Source organism: Ooceraea biroi, chromosome 2 (genome assembly GCF_003672135.1).
Source record: "Ooceraea biroi isolate clonal line C1 chromosome 2, Obir_v5.4, whole genome shotgun sequence".
Lineage (NCBI taxonomy): Eukaryota > Metazoa > Arthropoda > Insecta > Hymenoptera > Formicidae > Ooceraea > Ooceraea biroi.
Genome location: NC_039507.1, coordinates 8,022,616 through 8,041,574, shown reverse-complemented (window position 1 = coordinate 8,041,574; position 18,959 = coordinate 8,022,616). Strand labels below are relative to the sequence as shown.

Genomic DNA, 18,959 nt, shown 5'->3' with positions numbered 1-18,959 from the left:
GCCGTCGAAATTAAATATCATTTCACCCGGTTCGCGTTATCTGTATGTTCTATCGAGCCGGCCGATCGCGCGTGGTCCCAAGCAGGTGGTGCAATAATTACCTTCCCGCGCGATAACACCCATCGATAACGATAATTCTCGCATACGTATACGTACATACATACATACAAGCGGCCTTCGCCCTTCGCGACAGATAAATTTCTGATAACGCGGATAAATTGGCCGGATTGTAATTGCCGTTGTGCGTGTTACCGGCGTTCACGCCGGGATGCGTCCGATCTCGCCCCCCATCTTCACTTACCCCCCTGAACGAAATTCACTTTCGACGGTAGAAAATGCGGCACCCGAGCTGCAAGCCGGCGAACAGGAAGAGGGAAGGGCGGGGGTGCGATTAAACGCGCGTGGGAATCCGGAGCCCGTCGCAGGGTAACGCCGCCAGCTGCGCGGAAATTCAGGAAATCGTCGTAATGACGCGGCCGATACGCCAAATCTTTTCGTGATTAATGACGCGGAAGCGATTTTGGTAGCGCGCCCTCCTACCCTGCTAGTCGTTCTTACTTCGGACGGGGTGAATTAGCCTAGTCGAATTAGCCCGACGGGGTGCGCAAAAGAGTCGCGACGGGACACCTGCGGCTTATTAAGGTGGATTGTCGTGCTGCATGCGATTGAGATGTTAAAATCAGGAACAAGCGCTAAGAAATCATTGTATGCGGAGTGTCCGATCTCCGAGCAATCTCTGCTCACAAGGTGTTTTTGCTTTATCATGTTCCTGATTGTTGTTAATATTTAATTACATACAGAGTTTTAATTTATTTAATTGAATTGAATTTATTTTATTTAATTTGATGTCTTCTGCTGAATTTCTTGAAGATCGAACGTATTAGATTTAATAATTAATGCCAACAATTCTATGCTGTTGAGTATACAATGTCGGTTTCGAGAGAGAAAGACAGTACTGCAATAGATTCCTCATAAGTGCAATATATTTTTTTTAACGTAATCCCTACATATTTACACAATGTCGATAGCTGGTAATATATGGTACATATGTATACATAATATATCTAATATTTATATGATACATGTATTTTACAAGACCTCTTCGCGCGTGATACACTTTATCTGATTTTTATGCGCAGACGATTCCCTGTACGCTCGATTCTTCAAAGGTGATTCTACGCGGTTGTCGCCGTCACGTGACAGCTCGGGCAGTAATATGGTAATAAATTGAGTACAATGCATCATTCAATACACAATATATAAACGCATCATAAGCGACACGTACTTCTCAGATCATTCCGACGTCTCGCATAAAAAAAACTGAAATTCTTAAAGATATATCGCTATTAGAAAATAATCACAGATGATGATTCAAAATTATATAAAATTTACACTTGCAATCATAGATTGATACATGATATATTAATGATTATATTACATATTAATTACATAAATTAGTACATAACATAATTGATTTCTAGTACATAACAAGCGAGGAATTACATAATGTCATACTTTCAAGATTCATTTATCGTTCCGCTATGTTATTATAATTGTATTACTCAATATAAAATGCGTTTTTGTTTTAAGTTAATCTCTTCATTGAAGCCGTACAAATCAATTCGGTATGCTATCGGAAATAATCCTCTTATGCCGCTTATTATCCTTGTGATTCCAGATCAAAGGGACCTGCGTATCCGATGTGCAACCTATTACGTTCGATAAATAATATTCGGCAAAGTTGTTGCGTCTTATATGTGTCGCTAATTGGAATTAAAGCGTCATTTAACTCATTCAGCCACACCGAGCGGTCGAGCCGCAACATTAATCGAGTATATCGAAAATTATCACAGACCGCCAATTATCACCAGCGACACTCACACCGGATATTCAAGTGCGAATCAGACAGGTATCGTCCGCTTTATCGTCATTCAATCTATAAGATACACGGAGTGTCCCGGGAGAAGCGATACTTAAATAAAATAAATAAGAAAAATAAGCGCGAAAATAATCTGATGAACCCTTGGCTGGCAAACCAAGTTCATTTCTGATCTCGCGATCAATCAACTTTGGTGTCGATCAAGAATTTGGCAAGCGCGCGTTTCCTTTCGAGGCACTTCGTGCATCAGAACGTACATACTCATCAAAGTCCAATCGCGCATCGAATCTTGAATTCAACGCAAAATGGAGATCCGATCCCCCGTGTCCTTGCACGAGGGACTGAAAGAGCCCTTCTTTGCGCGCGGAACGCTAGAAGCTCTCGAACGCGTCCACGTTCAGAGAAAGGACACGGAAGATCTTCCATATTTACAAAAGTTCATGAGCTCTCACAGTTAATTGTCCGCCTTGCGTAACGCCTCTTCCGCCTTTACTCTCAGCACCTCCGCGCTCTGCTTCCTGACCTCATCATCGGACGATGCCGAGTCGTCCTCCTTGTCGTTCCTCGAGCTCAGGTTCTGCGGTATGTTCTGCACCCCCAGGTTCAGCGGATGACTGGGGTGCAGGTGGCCAACCAGAGTATGGCCGTTGGCGACGTTACCGTGGTTTAAGGACGCGGCTGGATTCAAGCCAACCGGCAGCATTGTGCTGAGCGACGCGAGATTCTGTGGCAGCCCGATGTACTGCGATAGAAAGGCTTGCAAGGGCGGCAGCTTGGGTGCACTCGTTGGCGCCCAGGGTGGCGGAAAAACCGGCGGGAAGAACCAGGGCAACCCGCCCGTCGGCGGTCCCGAGGGATCCGCGCCGGGAATACTGCCGGCCGTCTGCAGCAACCGCGCGTGCAGCGACAGCTCGTTCACGCCTGCAAACAGGATCCATTGCGGTTGCATATTGCGCAAGTACCTTTCACCTGTTGAAAAACTAGGATGACTTCCTGTGACGAATAATGAGTTTTAATGCTATGACAGTGTCGGCTGTACAGCGATCACAAAGTGTGGTAAGGTAGGTTGCTAGTGTCACACATCTGAACGATGAAATCATCATGTTCTTTATTTGATTACGCTCCTTTAATTCATTATGTCAAGAATATAATTGGAAAGTTATAATCCAAGTTTAAAAACAAAATGAGGAAGATACTTCGAAATTATTTATCTAAACTTTGTCTATGGGTCATTTCATGGACGACGACTATAGTCAGTGTTAAGGGTGCAAGTGCTAAGAACCCATCATTTTACGAGACAGAACTTTTTATTTTTAGATCTCGATGATAAAGCGCAAAATTCTTGGAACAGTTTCTGGATATAACTGAAGAGATATCCTGAAATATGACATAATTATTTATTACTGGCATATTTATATCTTGAACTTGTTTTATCCGCGGAAGAGTCCGTTAACGGTGCAAATATTTTCGCAAGTTAGCACGGAGAAAAGATGTTGCCTCTTTGTCTGCCTGAGGAGCTTCGTTTGTTCGTTTCGCGTTTAAATGTAGTTAATAAAATCGATTAAGGATGTCACGGGATCGGAGTTATTTAATGGACTTTTTCTCGCCGGCAACCTCGCTCGCCATGTACAAGCTTTATCCGCGATGGATGTCTCATGAAAAATTAATCAGCGAGGTTTCTATTGCGCATCGTTCGCACGTGATGGCTGCGACAGTCGACACTGAAATTAGACATAATTGTCGTCGATTGCATCTACCCTTCGTATCTACCCGTGCGCCTTGTCGTCCTCCCCTGCGCGTATTAGCGAGCGTTACACGCACGTTACTATGTTACAGGGTGAAGCGACGAAGTAACACTGGATGGAAGCGATCTTCGCAATTGTCTGACGATCCGCGACAAATCAATAGATTATTGCAGACAAGATATGCCGATTCTCGTACAAGTTACTCAGAGAATATTGTATATCTATATATATTCTTTATTTACATATATTAGGGGTGTGATTTAGTTTTGAGGGTTTTTTGCTCAAAAACGCATGTATTTAAATATGATAATGAATGAATACCTTAATCAAAATATTTTCCTTCGTTTTCTATAACTTTTTCCCATCTTTCTGGCAAGGGATGGATTCCACCACGATAAAATCACTCTTCTTTTCAGTTCATCCATTCGTCGACGAATTTTCGCACTTCTTCCAAATTATCAAAGTGTGTATCCTCTAAAGCGTGTTGCATCCACCGGAACAAATGATAATCGCATGGAGAATACGCGGGGTGCGGTAAGACTTCCCATTCAAGCTCTAATAGTGTTTGTTTCACTGATAACGCGACGTGAGGTCGAGCGTTGTCACGAAGAAGAATCACTTTCCGTCGTTTACTCGCAATTGCTGGTCGTTTTTGGTCCAATGCTTGCTTCAACTTGTACAATTGGTGTCGATAACGATCAGCCGTGACAGTCTCATGCGGATTTAACAGCTCATAGTACGCTATCCCACCAAATACGGAGCATTACTTTTGAACCGTGAATATTGCGTCTCGGAGTGGATGTTGATGGTTCGCCTGGATCCACCCATGATTTTCTGTGTTTGGGATTATCAAAATAGATGCACTTTTTATCCCCAGTAACAATCCGAGACAAAAGACTCTTCTTTTTTTGCCTGGCGATCAACGAAATGCAAATGTTCAACCGGTTCGCAATGGCACTTTCCGATAATTCATGTCGAACCATTTCCCTTCTTTCTGAATTTTTCCCATTTCATGTAAATGTTTCGTAACTGTTGTACGATCAACATTTAATGCTCTGGCAAGTTCTGAAGTGAATTGTGTTGGATTTTCGTGCAATAATGCTTGCAAATCTGCATTTTCAAGCTTTCTTGGTTGTCCCGAGCGTTCTTTGTCCTTCACATCAGTATCACCACTTTTAAAGCGTCTAAACCAGTATTCACACGTCTTAATTGATGGGGCAGAATCACCACAAGTTTCCACAAGAATTCTATAACCGTCAGCCGCAGTTTTGTTTTGATTAAAAAACAAAAGCAACGCATGTGGAAAATGCTGTTTCGGAAGTTGCATTTTTACGATGATATAAACACGACTGTTATTGCATCTATTGTTATAATACTACTAAATGTCATGGATAATGTCAAGACTGTAAGAAACAACAGTTATCGGAAACAGCTATTGGAACAAACTGACACTACAGCCATCTGTTGCAAAACCCTCAAAACTAAATCACACTCCTAATATTTATGTATTTTCTCTTTCTGGCGATATCTAAAGATACAACGTGGAAAAGAAAATGTGTAAATTATTTTATTCGTAATAGTCTTTCAATTTAATTAACAACTATTGTCTTTTCGTATCTTTTCTATTGAAAACTTCCCTCATCCGCGTTAAAAAAATTTTAGTTTTCAACAGAGTCTAGATTATTATCTCTTTTGTACTTACCACCTTGCTCGTGCATGAAACTGGTGTCCCTGCCCAGCGCCTTTTCCTTCTTGCGCCATTTTGCACGGCGATTTTGAAACCACACCTGAAACACCAAAAATTTCACACAATGAACACTCGACATAATACATCGCCATATGTCAATCGAAGCTTTAGATATCAATGTATTATAATTTAATAATATCATTTAACTAATTTGTAATCTCAAATAGTTACCAGTCGGAATTTCAGGACATTTGTTTCGAAAGATTTGAGAACTCTAGAGAAGGAAGGCGCATGAGAACCCCAAGCGCGCGTATCAGAGCGGCCAACAAAAGCTTGCTCTCGAGGTTGATTAAGCTAATTGTTAACAATTATCCTGATTTCCTTCGTACCCCTGAGTGCCACCAACCCCTGCCCTCGGCTCTATCCTCTACCCCCGGCGACCCTATCGCTGGTCCGGTAGCCGTATAAATGCTCCCGCTTTCCGCCCGAGTTGCTCCGATTTTTGGTGTGTACCAGGAGAAGCAATGAAACGGAACAAGAAAAAAGAAAGAAAGAAAACAGAGAGAGCGAAAGGAAATTTTATTATTTAACGTGATACATAGGAAACTTGATATATCTGAGAAAAAACGTATTCAACAAATATGAGGAAGGAAATTTGAAAAAACATAAAAGATATGTCAGGCGATATATTATATATCATGTAATCAGTATTACAATTTTACAAGTATTGTGATAAAACATATTTATGTATATATTTATGTATAGGTATATTTGAAATAAAACATATTTATAATAAGGAAACATTAATAATAAGGAAAACAAAAATATATAGGATAGTATTAATATGACATACAAAAATAAATAACGCAATAATTTATTTCTATTATCCCTCGACTGTTTTTTCGAAAAATAAAATCCGCACAGATCTCTAGAACACCGAAGATCACGATCGTTTATCGCGTACAGTAACATCCGTTGCAGCTTGCTTAAAAACCAGATTGAAATTGGGTCTTGCGGCTCGTCGGGCCGGGACAAATTAGCGAGTTAATTCGGCCGGATTGCCGAGCGGGATCAAGCGACGTGGGAAAATCGAAAACGCACCGGAGAGAAGAAAGTGGCATTAAGGTAGGAGAGAGGAATAACGTTGTGTGAAGCTCGGGGAAAGAGACGAGCGCTGCCAGAAGCGAGGCCAGGACATTCAATTGCCTAATTGCTGTTAATTATTTAATCGCTCCTGAATGGCCCCCGACGCCCAAGTACTCGCAAACCTTGTGTCATTTAACTTACCCGCCGCGAACTCGAAAGTTTGCAACGCTGCTGCGTATCCACAACTGTCGTATTAATCTATCTCGCTTTCTCTCACAAGCCATTTACCATCGAACTCGATAATATTTTGCTGAATCAAATATTGATTTGTAACTTCTTTATCGAATCAATTTCCCTTCAGCGATAATGCAATATTTAAATACGATTTCTCTTTTATAATTTTAATCCTTAACTTTCTGTACTTGAATGGTACTTTTTTAGGAAACAAGAAGAATTTATATATAACTTCACACATCTTTTTCCATATTTTTTTCTTTTTTCTATACTTTTTAATTATTTGAGACTATACAATATTTACGTGTGAATTTTTAATGAAACAAAATAATATTTCTTACATTTACTAAATAATTCAGTGTTTTGTAATTTTTAATTTATTACTCTCAAACAACCAGAAGTTGGTAAGTAGATTAGAATCATTTCAGGAAACAAACGCGATTATTTCGTAATCAACAAAAAGGTAATCAGACCAAGAAAGTGCATAACTAAAACATATAAAATAAATGTATTATTAATAATGAATTCATTAAAATACCATCGTGTCGGAATGCTTCGATCGAATCGCACCTCTACAAAAGATTTGTTCGGCGACGAATGGGTGAATCGGGGTGCAGGAAACGCCATGAACGAGACTCGCGATTGTATTACCGTACGCGCGCGATCGCCGATACATCGGCCAGCCAGTTAATATCGAAAAATGGGGTAATTTCGCATCTGAAATCGGTGCAAGGGTGTACAGGACGGGGGGGCGCAGGAGGATTTCCTAGATTGAAATAAAGTGGCCGTAGCACCACTGCGCCGCGGCGGATCATTTAGCGGTTTTGTCGAGCGACGGCCAATTGCCGGCATTGTCGCTCCGCTGTACCACAATGGGCCAATCGGAATGCTCTCTGTCTCTTTTCAGCGTCACCGCCACCCTTCCGTCGACGGTACAACGCAACCCCTCGCACTCACTTGTGGATACATACACACGAGGAAATACCCTGCGCGCATATAGAAATGCACGTAAGTGTGCGCCTTCTCCGAAATCGTCGACAGTTTCTTTGTCGTACGCATCAGAATAAAACAATTGATTCGGCAATTTCGGGCACATTGACCTATGAATATCGACGAGAAATTTGTTAAATTTGATAAAAGCTGCTTTCTCTTGATATCGATTAAGTTATTGTATAACGTGCTCATATTTTTATTTTTACATAAATACCAATTTTCCTACATTGACAAATGTTTCATTATCAATGTTGCAATTTTATTATTTGTGTGTTGTAATGCGTTGTAATTTATTTCTATTACTAACAATTTGAAATGAATTATTAATTTGTATTGTTAGTTTATATAATTGCAAAATAGAGAGAATATTTTTTGCATCGTTATCTTCTACATATTAATTTTATTTATTTATTTCCAAGATATATTTATCTTCAAGATAATGCACAAACAAAAGAAAAAGTGAGACAGACATAAAAAAAAAGAATACAAGTTTGCGCGCAGCCGTTCGCGTTAGCGTGGATTGTACTGCGCCCCACGTGGAAGGGCTGCAACGCACTTGAATTTTCAAGGATGCTGCTTTAAAGTAATTCCAAAGCAGATTACTGCCCTATACGAGGTAATCGCCCTTCTGCGGAATTAATCATTGTCGGATTCGGGAGGTGGCCGTGTGTTTCGCGAAATAACAGACGGAAAATGGCAGCGTGAAATTTTGCGTCACAATGGCCTCTAATTAGTCGAGTGACTCGCGCCTTGAAGCCGAATCGCCGAGGCGCAATCCCGCGAACGCTCGAGGACGCTTAACGCTCCTCAAACTTCGCAAGATTCACGTAGGCATCAGTTCCTCGGGAAAATCGTTACACGCGAAATCAATTTGCGCTATTGTGTGCACATTAATCACACGAGCGACACCGAGAAACCATTACTATCTCGTTGGGAAGGATGCGTCCATTTTAGAAAGTAATTTTTAATTTTTACGATTGTGAGTAACACGCCGAATATACGGCAGCGAGAAAGCCAACTTTTCTTGATCTCGTTACAATTTTTTTCTCGACATGTTCAACACGAAATTCACGGGCAAACTCGAGTCAGTCGGAGCCTTTTAAAGTCCGCCGTGCTGGACGAATCTAAAGCTCACCGTTCAAACTACTTGTGAAACTTGCGAATGCCACTATCAAATGCGCGAAACTCGGCGTCATTCGCGTGCCTTTCGCGAGCTTTGTGAATTCGTCCAGCCAAAGCGGCGAAAGGTTAATTATGCTACTGCAACTATCTCGTCGTCTGACAAAATCTGGCTCCTCGACTCTTTCCCGTCTCTCGCCGCGTTTGGGATATTTGAATCGATCATCATGCCAAACAGCATAGGCGAATCTCTTGGTAGCACACGGCAGTCTAAACTCCGACACAATTTTATTCAGAACGGTACGAAGAGTAACATATGAAAGCTATTGTGATAGAAAAGAACAAGGATAAAAATAAGTACATACAAAGAAGAAATTCTATGAAAAAGATTCAAATATTTGTTTGAATAATCCATTTTTGATACCTTTTTTTTCTTATAAAGTTCAACAAAATTTTATCCCACTTTGGATGTACTATCCTTTTGAGACATAACATTAGATATTTTAATTTGTTAAACAGACACTTAAATTAATCACTTAATATAAAACGTGTATACTTAAAATGCTTCATCCTGAGCAACAGTCGATTTCACAAGAGATTCCACCTCTATATTTCAATTATATTCTCTCTATCTTCTTAAACATTCGCGCAACATTTTCTTATTACATGTATGCGTGAATATTTATCCATTTGTTTAGATTAAAATTTAGATTGAAAAAAATTTATGCATGTGCTAAATTTTTTACACCATTTTTTTCTGGATGCTTCTACGACGATTAAGTCATTCTCAAGAAATTTACCTGAACTCTGGCCTCCGAAAGGTCCAGCCTCATCGCCAACTCTTCCCTGGTGAACACATCCGGGTACTGAGTGTTACCGAAGGCCTTCTCCAGTTCGTGCAGCTGATAAGTCGTGAAAGTCGTGCGGGACCTTCGTACTTTTCGAGGTCGGTCGGATTCGCCCAAGTTCAGGGGGTCGTGCAGGGCATCGCTGATCTGATGATCACTCAGATGACCGAGCTCCGTGTCACCGGCGTCCACGACGGCGTCGGACGACGTCGCGTGATCTGGAATCAGTGACGCAAAGAATGCATCAGACGATTTCACAAGCTGGAATCCGCTATCGTTCATTTAAAATCAGGCAAGTATGACTGCTTGCTCTTTTATCATTGCATCGACTGTCACGGCGGCGCAATGTAAACGAGGTAATAGAGTAATCGTCGATTGCACACAACTCGAATAAAGTATCTGCATAAAACTTGGGATTTTATTGCATGCGTGTTTATTGTTTTTTCGCCTATTGGTATTGCATTTTATTCCGATATAAATCGTCCAGCCTGGAATTCCTCGAATAGAAAAATCCATACCGTTTATTACAGATTACAGAATGCCGATTTACGCAGAGAACGGCGCGCTGTAACGCAACGTTACGCTCAAGCTCAAGCATCGAGGGAGAATTATCCGCGACTGGCCGGGAAGCAGGACACTGCCCCATAAGACGCGAAAATTATCGAGCCCCCGAATTTTACGTTCGGCTTGCTCGGCATCCCCGCTTGTTAAACGTACCCGTACACGTGAAACGTTACCTCCGATACTTGAGCGCGAGAGACGATCGAGGCGATTAAGCCATATCGCTCGCATTGCCAAAACGAAATTGTCGTTTTCCCTGATACATCAACCCTGGCGGCGGTGGTAGCGGCGGCGGCGACGGCGATGGCAGCAACAGCGGCGGGGAGATAGGGGTGCAATTTCATTTTTAAGCCGCACAACGACCGGTACCGATATAACCGATACGCCGATGACGTCCGATCGGCGGATTTGCCAATTTTTAAGCCTCACCCGGCGCATCGCTCTTTTTTTTCATTTTTTTTCCGCGCACTCGCGCGTTCTCTCTCTTTCTTGCGCGCGCGCGGGCCGCTCCACGTATCCGCGTGTACACGCCCGCGAAAATACCCTACAAATGTAAGTGCGCACATTATACGTACGTGCTCGACGAGTACTTAAAAGCCGTCGCTGTCAGTGATTAGCAAATATCACGAGTGCATATACTGTACGTTCCTCCTCCTACTCCTCCTCTTTTGCTTCCTCCTCACCCTCTCGCGATACAGCAACGGCCTTACACCCCCTCATGCAACACATGCTCTTCCCAGTTTTCCGCGGCGATCGTGCACCCGCTTCGTCCCCTCCCCCCTTGATCGTACTTCCTGGTATAGCCACTTCTGTCTTTGCGCCGAGCATCGACGAGGGCTTAAAGCCCCATTAGAGTAAACTACACGTAGATGTAATAGTAGTCAGGTATTCTGTTCGATACGCGTCAGGCGAGAAATCGAATCGTGCCGTATGTCGGCTTTATGTATGAGGGGGGCAGCCCCCCCCCTAATCGTCGTAAGGTAATCGAGTAAGAAACGACTCAGCGTTCCAGTAATCCAGTGTTTCACTAATAAGTTTCAGTAGCAAAAATATAAATAAAAGAGAAAATTATGTATAATAAATATATCAAATTAATTAAAAATAAAATATATATTCCTTAATACGTATTATGGTTTCTTATACTTGTGTTGAAAAAACTTAGATAATTAATTATTATTGTGCGTGTCTTTGTTGTGTGTGCATGTACATCAGTATGTGTGTGTGTGTGTATGCGCACGGTGACGATTATATCAACAGCTCTGTTATAAAACTTTGGCGGCTCTCTACAACGGTCAAATCGATACGCGCAAAAATATTTGAAAACGGTCGTGCAATGCAACGGGATGCTGCACGAACGCTTAAATAATAACAAATCGGGTAATCTGCATATAATTTCGAAAGGCACTCGACGCGTTAAAAATAAATTCATCGTAACAAATTTAAAAAAAAAGGGAATAGCGGGAAACGATCCATCATATGATGTGCTTGACGAGATGTTGCAAAGGTATCGCGAGTGGTTTGCGAACGAAAAGCAGCGGAAATATCTCATGGATTCTGTAAAAATGCATCATGGTAATGTCATGGAAAAACCCGGCGGGCGGCAAAAATCGAGCATCGCGACAAACCTTGTTACCTCTTTGACGCTCGTAAGAGCCGGTATATACACACGCGCGCCGACACAAATTGTCGCACGATTTATTATTCCTCTTTGAGCTCACACTTGTGTCAGTAATCTTGCGAACGATATGTCTTTCTCTGGCTCTCTCATCTTTCGCAAAGAACGGCTTTGTACAAGTCTTTCGTAAAGTATCGGTGGCTCTTTCTGTACGAGCTCACACGATCAAACTCGTTACCAAAAATCCGAAAAGTCAAATAAACCTCCGTTTTGCCCCTCAGAAAAAATGACGTTACCAAAACTGATTGTGATTTCAACAAATATTTGAACTCTTTCTGTAGTATTAGATTATACGTGTGCAAAAAGCATGTTTCAATTTTTTAAAGAAGTACAGTAAAGACAGTTTTATAAATATAGATATAAATGTATACAGAGATATCTTTACATATTGTTATATAAATTATAAAGAATATAAATTATTATATTAAATTACTTTTACCTCATACAAAAAGAAATAATAAGAAAAAGAAAATAAGAAAAAAAGTAAAAGCCTTAAATTTAGAATAAATCTAAAGTTTTTATATAAAAATATGTGCATATCTACTGTTTTCCTACATACTAATTAATTCTAAAAATATCTTTTATATATTATATATTGCGATACATAAATCATTATGTCAACAGTAATATTTTCTAATTCCAAGATACATAGGTTTATTTATACATTCGATGTAAATGACATCCTCTATTGCTGTACGAACTAGACTAATTAATTAGTTAACTGCATATCGCGCTTTAGACTAATGCAGCTAAATTAGATAACGATCTGAGACCGAAGCAGCAATTACAAAGTTACAACGGCCCGCTATACGACTCCATTTGCATCAGCTTACGCGTGTATGACCCGGCTAAATTCACATTAAATTATAATCCACTTCAAGAGAGCAACCTCGCGAAATCATTACACGTTAAATTGTATCATTTTGTATCTTTGACATAGTGCTCAGTGTGATAAGTAAAATCTGTCTTGTTACGTAAAATATAATTAAATCTTTTGTCAAATTAAATTATATTGCGATTCTTTTCCGTTTCATTAAGTGAACCATGCAGCACTGAATACTACCATCCAAAATTTAAATTTACTTACTTGATATTTTATTGTCTTTTATTATTAACCGCTTGTGCAAGCTAGGATTCGTCGAATCACATATTATAACATTACATTATTGACCCGAAAGATGCGAAATCAAACGACCACTATGTGCTTGAAAAATGGCAGTAAATGGTGGATGACAATATCGAATAATATGAACTTTGATTAATATATATTATTTCATCATTATCAATTAAAACAAATACGTTGACAAATTTTTGTAAATCCCTAAAATATTTAATGTTCAGTAGAAATCAAAAGATGTCGAATCGTAAGATATTATATATCTAAAATATTAATAATAATATCGTCAATTCATTTTCATAAAAATATTTGGAATACATGTAAGAATTTTAAACCGCTTCGATATTCATTTTTAATTCACTCAGATTATCTCTTTTATCTAATTATTTCTCTTTGATTGTTATCTCTTTGACTAAAATATTTTTATGAAAAAAATATATTTACCCATTGCATCCAAGCAAATTGAGAATTTCGAACTGGATATTTATTCAAGTATTCCCCAGTGTTCTTCGGTTCATATTGTTGTTCTCGTTAACTGCACTCTCTGTCACTCAAAACGCTTCGATGCATCGCGCTGACCATCAACGAAAGAACTAATCTTTCGAATTACCGTAAGGACACGGTGTGTTATTCACTCCTGCGCGACGCCCATGAACGTTTCCCCTTCCACGTCGTCGCTTGGACTAATTAGACAAGCATTTACTACTCGTGCGTAATAATGCTAATCCTACTTTTCGACGTCGATACACACAGGCCAGCAGTTGTGATAGGATGAACCGAGAAACGATTGAAAACGTACGCGGCGCGCGTGCACGCTGCGTTGGCATCGTGTGTGTGTGCGTGCGTGCGTGCGTGCGTGCATACGCACTGGCGCTTGCACGCACACGCATGCACAGAGAGAGAGGCATCGTCGTACTAATCCAAGCTGAATAGAGAGATTTCAATGTTTTTATGCTGGGGTACAATGGAGTACCCACTTGATGCTTAGCTCTCCACTGCTTTTTATTAAATCTACGGTGCGTCGACGCCTGATGTGGACCATGCGACCAGGATGGGGCGGGATAGGGGCGGTCGAGAGGGTGAGGGCTCGCAGCGCGAAATTAAAAATTTATTTACCGTGCCGATCGGGCACACGTCGCGAGAGTTGCTCGAATCAAGACGAGAGCCAAAGAAAGACCCGCTCGCATTAATGAATCGTCGTCGTTCGCGATGAACGCAAACGCGCTCGCCTAGTTGCAAAAATGAAATTGAATGAATGCAGAAATGAATTGAGATAATTAGCGATTCACATATGAGAGCTGATGATTTATTATTCTTAAAATACAGAAAATAATAACGATAATGAAAGAGAGCACGTATGATACGTTCTTTTTCTCTTAATAAAAAAGCCTCGTAATCCATCCAACGATGACAATTCATTAATTAGCATTATTAGTTTTCCCTGAATACTTTGTTTTGTTATTCAAGTGTATCGCTATCTACTTTCCGAGAGTTTTCCAGAAAATTTATATCGTCATAAATCATTATCTCCAATGCAGATGTAATACATTCATCGTTTATGCAAACGAGATCCAAGAAATTGTAATATTTCATACAATTCGCGACAATTTCATAATTCCGTTTATGAGAGGAAGAATCTCGGTCGTTTCCGTGATAATTAGTGTGATGATGATAGTTCCGAATTATACTCGGGCCATTCCGGAATGGTCCTTCTTCCGGTAGGGCGCCTGTGCGCCTATGCGGATTATGTGTCTAAGCGTTAAGCGTTAAAAGGGATTTTACGCGATCCGTCCAGTCGGCGAAATATACTTTCGTGAGACAGGAGCGGATTATAAGTGGCCGAGGACTTTACGTTGAAAATCTAATAAAATCCTTAAGAGGACTTACGTTAATACGCCGGCCGCGAGTATTCCACGGGATAAAACGCGACGAGACCACGTTTGAAAAAAATGTTGTGGAACGTGCGTTTATGAAAATCTGTAAAATAGCACTTCTGGAATCCCCGTATGAAGGTACGCGTTTGTTTCCTGATACGTACACACCACCATAGGGTGCATAAATTGTTATAGAGACATTGAATATTTTTTTAATATAAAATACTGTAGAGTGAGCGCGTGGGTGCACCGTTCTCCATTTTATACATTTCGCTTTACTCGCAGTTTCAATTTTAGTTTTGATTTTATTCTTATTTACTATTGTTAGTAATCCCACGATAATGTCGTACGCTGAAATACACAGCACAATGGCGATAATGATGAATGATAGAGAAATAAAATTTTTGCAAGCGCGAAAAAATACTCGTAATCATTATGGCGAATGCAAATCATATACATAGCTTTAGTTTCCGAACTAACCATGAATTGTAATGGATAAATGTAAAACGAGTCGTGCGGCAATGTACAGATATCGGGTGCAAATATACATAAATTATATCTCTAATAATTTATATATTCATCATATCCGGAAAATTGTTCGTACGATTTCTCGCGTTTGCACGTTATGCATGTAACATTTCTGCATTTGTACAAAGAGACAGCACGCATCTAGTACGTACACGCAATGTTTGCATGTCTTGCTGTAACTTCGTGCTGTAAATTCGCGTTACAGCAGTTATCACCGATCGCGTATAAATTAAAGACTAAGTAAATCATTTATTATAAATTATATATTTTTAAGAGAAAGAGAGACATGAAAGATGACAAGAGAAAGAGAATTAAATGCATCGTCGAGCTGATCATTTTAGATTGTAATGTTGAGAGCGACATATATATTTCATTGCAATCATTACATTCTCAAAAATCTCAATATGTTCGCATGACGCATATTCAAATAATTTATAATATACACATTTAATGAACCAAAAAGGACAACTTTCATCCACATGCATTCTTTGAAATCAACTTTTTTTTAGTAAATATGTCGATAAAAACTACAATTATTATCGTGACAATCTTACAATCTTTTATATATTACACACGTTTTACAGGAAAATCTCGACATTTTTACAAATTTTACTAATTGTAGACAATTAAAATAAGGTATTTAAGATAATATGACGTGATTAGGATAATAAACTTTTGATAATATTTGATTAAATTCTTGATATATTTCATGTCAAAAGAAAGAAGAAAAAGAAAGAAATCTTATACTTTCTTAATCATTTATAATTACTAATTTATTAGCCTCGAGATAAAATCAGAAAAAGAAAACAGGCACTATATATTATATTTCAATATTCATACTTGAACTGTCATACAACATGCTTTTTACAAGTTCGAGTACATTTTTCGCTACAATTTTAAGGTCGAATCGACGTGAAATGCATATTGCAAAACGAGAGTGGTCGTACGTTTAGCGGAAACATAAGTGAGATAATAATCGCGGTATTGTGTTTGCCCATAAGCCACGGTTGTGGCTCGGCTCGGCAGCAAGTACATACATGTAATAATGTAGTTCTTTAAAACTTGATAGCGCGATTTATCACGCCATGACGATTCCGCAAAAGTGCATAGCATCGGTACCGGCCGCCGGGTTCGTGCGGTTCTCTTCGCTGGTCTAATCGCGCGCACATGTACTTGCGTGTTCCCAGCACCATACTGTAAATTCACGTTACACCGATCGTCGCCACAGATTCGTAACTCGCGTCGACCTAATTACGTTACGTAGCCTTTAATCGCGCACGCCTAAAGTCGCCAACGTATTTCTCAAGATATGTATCTCTTCCCCATTGCCAAACTGGCAATTGCTCGTTAACACGTACCGCTCGATTCTTTTAATTAAGACAAATACGAGGGTCGTTTGACAAGTCCTTAGAAAATATATCAGATGGCGGCATTAATATCAAATTGACATGATAATTTGTGTGTGTGTGTGTGTGTGTGTGTGTGTGTATTTCTGAGGATTTATCGAACGACACCGACAGTAAGTCTGCATGTGTATTTGCCAACTTTTTTTTATTTGTTATTACAACAAGTATTTTCTTTTTCTTTTACAAGCAACAAGTTCTGAAGAAACTTACAGTTTTCTATTAATTTAATAATTAGGGGTCAGTCAGAGAAAAATAGGGAGGATCTAAGAAAGTGTTGCAGTTAAAAATTCTCTGGAGTTTATAAGTGAGATGTTTGCACGCGTTTGTTGAGTAAATATGTATCTTAATAATTTCTGTATCTGTGTACCGTAAGTTACAAGTAACTTGGTTAATTCACCTCACTTCTGAGGTGAGCAAACCTCTAATAGAACGTACCTGTAACAGTACATAATATCTATGACGTTATCTCTAGTCACGGCTATTAAAATCAGCGACTAGTCACATTAATGACTCGAAAAGCCGACTATTTTTTTGTCAGTTGGGAAATTATCGAATAATTAAACGCCTTATCAGATAATGCTCGCATTTGACTCGCGATAGTGTCGCCTCAGATAACCCACTTTGTGTGTGTTACAATGAGAATGAAAAAAAAACAGAGAGAAAGCGTGCCCGCTCCGTTATCGTATCACGATCGATCAGTATCGAGGTAATAAAAGCTGTAACGGACTTCCTAGTTGGCGATTGATCAAGGCTTCCGCGAACGTAAACGAGAACGAGTGAAGCGATCGATCGTACATCATTTCATGAACAAAAGTATGATTATTCCAAATATAAAATGTGTATGCATGCATGTACTTATTCTCCCTCCCTCCCTCCCTCTCTCTCTCTCTCTCTCTGTCTCTGTCTGTCTCTAAAATAGAGAATCTTTTTATAATAAAAAGAAAAATGATAATTGTAACGACGCAACATAACGCACTGAACTTGTTCCTCTCTTATCTATTTCTCTCTCTTTCTCTTATAAAAAAGCTTATCATCTGCATATTTTTCAGGAAAAAAAAGGAAGGAAACACTTTGTCGTACCTTCATCTTTGCCGTGACCCAGTATCTGGTCAATGCTGTACACATTTCTCTTCTGATTATAAGTTTGGGCCATATTTAAGGTGGAAATCGTCCGGTGTTGGCTCTTCCAAGGATCACTGACGTATATCTCGCGATCCGTAAATTAATACGGGAAAACGGAACGGTCCTTGACCCACGACAATCACTGGCGAATCATAAATTCCTGAGTGGCACGGGCGCAAATCGAATCTCCCGCCGTGAGAGCAGCGTGTGCCACCGGCGAGTGTGGTGGTCCAGCGGCAAGAAAGATACGCGAGATAAAACCGAAAAAACGAGAGGAAAGGATGGAGAGTGGCGAGGACGACGGAGAGAGACAGGGAGACGGGCAGACGGAGAGAAAGAGAGAGAGAAAAAGAGAGAGAAAAAGAGAGAGGACGTCGAACGCTCTCCACGTTTTGTTCTCCACCTTCTCGACGGAAAATGCGTCAATCGACGGCGCACCACGAACTGGCTCGTCGGACATGAAAGCAGCCCTTAATATCGCGTACACCCGCCCCACCTCGCAACCCCTAACACCGCCATATTAGCCCCTCGGCCAATGAGGGCGCGTGCTTTTCACCCAAAGCCACCCCGTAGTCGGAGGCTGAATGAAGCCTGGGCGGGGAATATTTTGCCCTTTCCGCGTAAATCCCCGGATTTTTTCTGGCTCCCCTACCCCCGTCCCCTCCCTCCCTGTCCGCCCGCCCTCTTACCGTCTCTTTTCGCCCTTCCAATCGTTTCCTGTCCCTCTACATTCAATCCGTCGGCCTACACATGCGCCTCTTTTTCCTCATTCCTTTCATCTTCCTTCCTTACATCCCCCTCATCTTCTACCCCTTCCCGCGCTCTGCTTGAGTATCACTTTCTTTCTCTGTTCCCTGACCTCTCATCTGTTCCAACGTATGTTTTTCCTATCCGTCGCCTTCTCGCGTGTTCACCCCTTCGCCCCTTTCTTCTGTGGGGCGCGAAATTTCGATGGTTACGTATGATTTGATGATAACTTTGTCGTATCGCAACTCTGTATTGCTTTTTTGTGGATCTTACGTAGATTTTGCTGTTTCAATGTACAAAATTATTTCCACACCGCTCATTGGAGAGGTTCCTGGAAA

At 40.4% G+C, this 18,959-nt stretch overlaps 1 protein-coding gene across 1 annotated transcript; it reads right to left on the bottom strand.

Annotated features, from left to right (window-relative positions):
- Nucleotides 1–965: 965 nt before the first annotated feature.
- Nucleotides 966–18,320, bottom strand: LOC105276824 (retinal homeobox protein Rx1). The gene is made up of 4 exons (XM_011334754.3): nt 17,833–18,320; nt 9,544–9,809; nt 5,327–5,411; nt 966–2,800 (listed from the first exon to the last, which is right to left on the bottom strand). Exons 1-4 carry the CDS (start codon nt 17,903–17,905, stop codon nt 2,334–2,336), a joined length of 891 nt encoding a protein of 296 aa, XP_011333056.1. The 5' UTR covers nt 17,906–18,320; the 3' UTR covers nt 966–2,333.
- Nucleotides 18,321–18,959: the final 639 nt, after the last annotated feature.

Excerpts from the sequence above, each read along its gene's own strand:
- LOC105276824 (XM_011334754.3), bottom strand. The coding sequence starts at position 17,905 with ATGGCCCAAACTTATAATCAGAAGAGAAATGTGTACAGCATTGACCAG. Across the intron at positions 5,412-9,543 it reads TTTCGGAGGCCAGAGTTCAG|GTGTGGTTTCAAAATCGCCG; the intron begins GTAAATTTCTTG and ends TTGGTGTTTCAG. Across the intron at positions 2,801-5,326 it reads TTTCATGCACGAGCAAGGTG|GCGTGAACGAGCTGTCGCTG; the intron begins GTAAGTACAAAA and ends TCCTGTTTGCAG.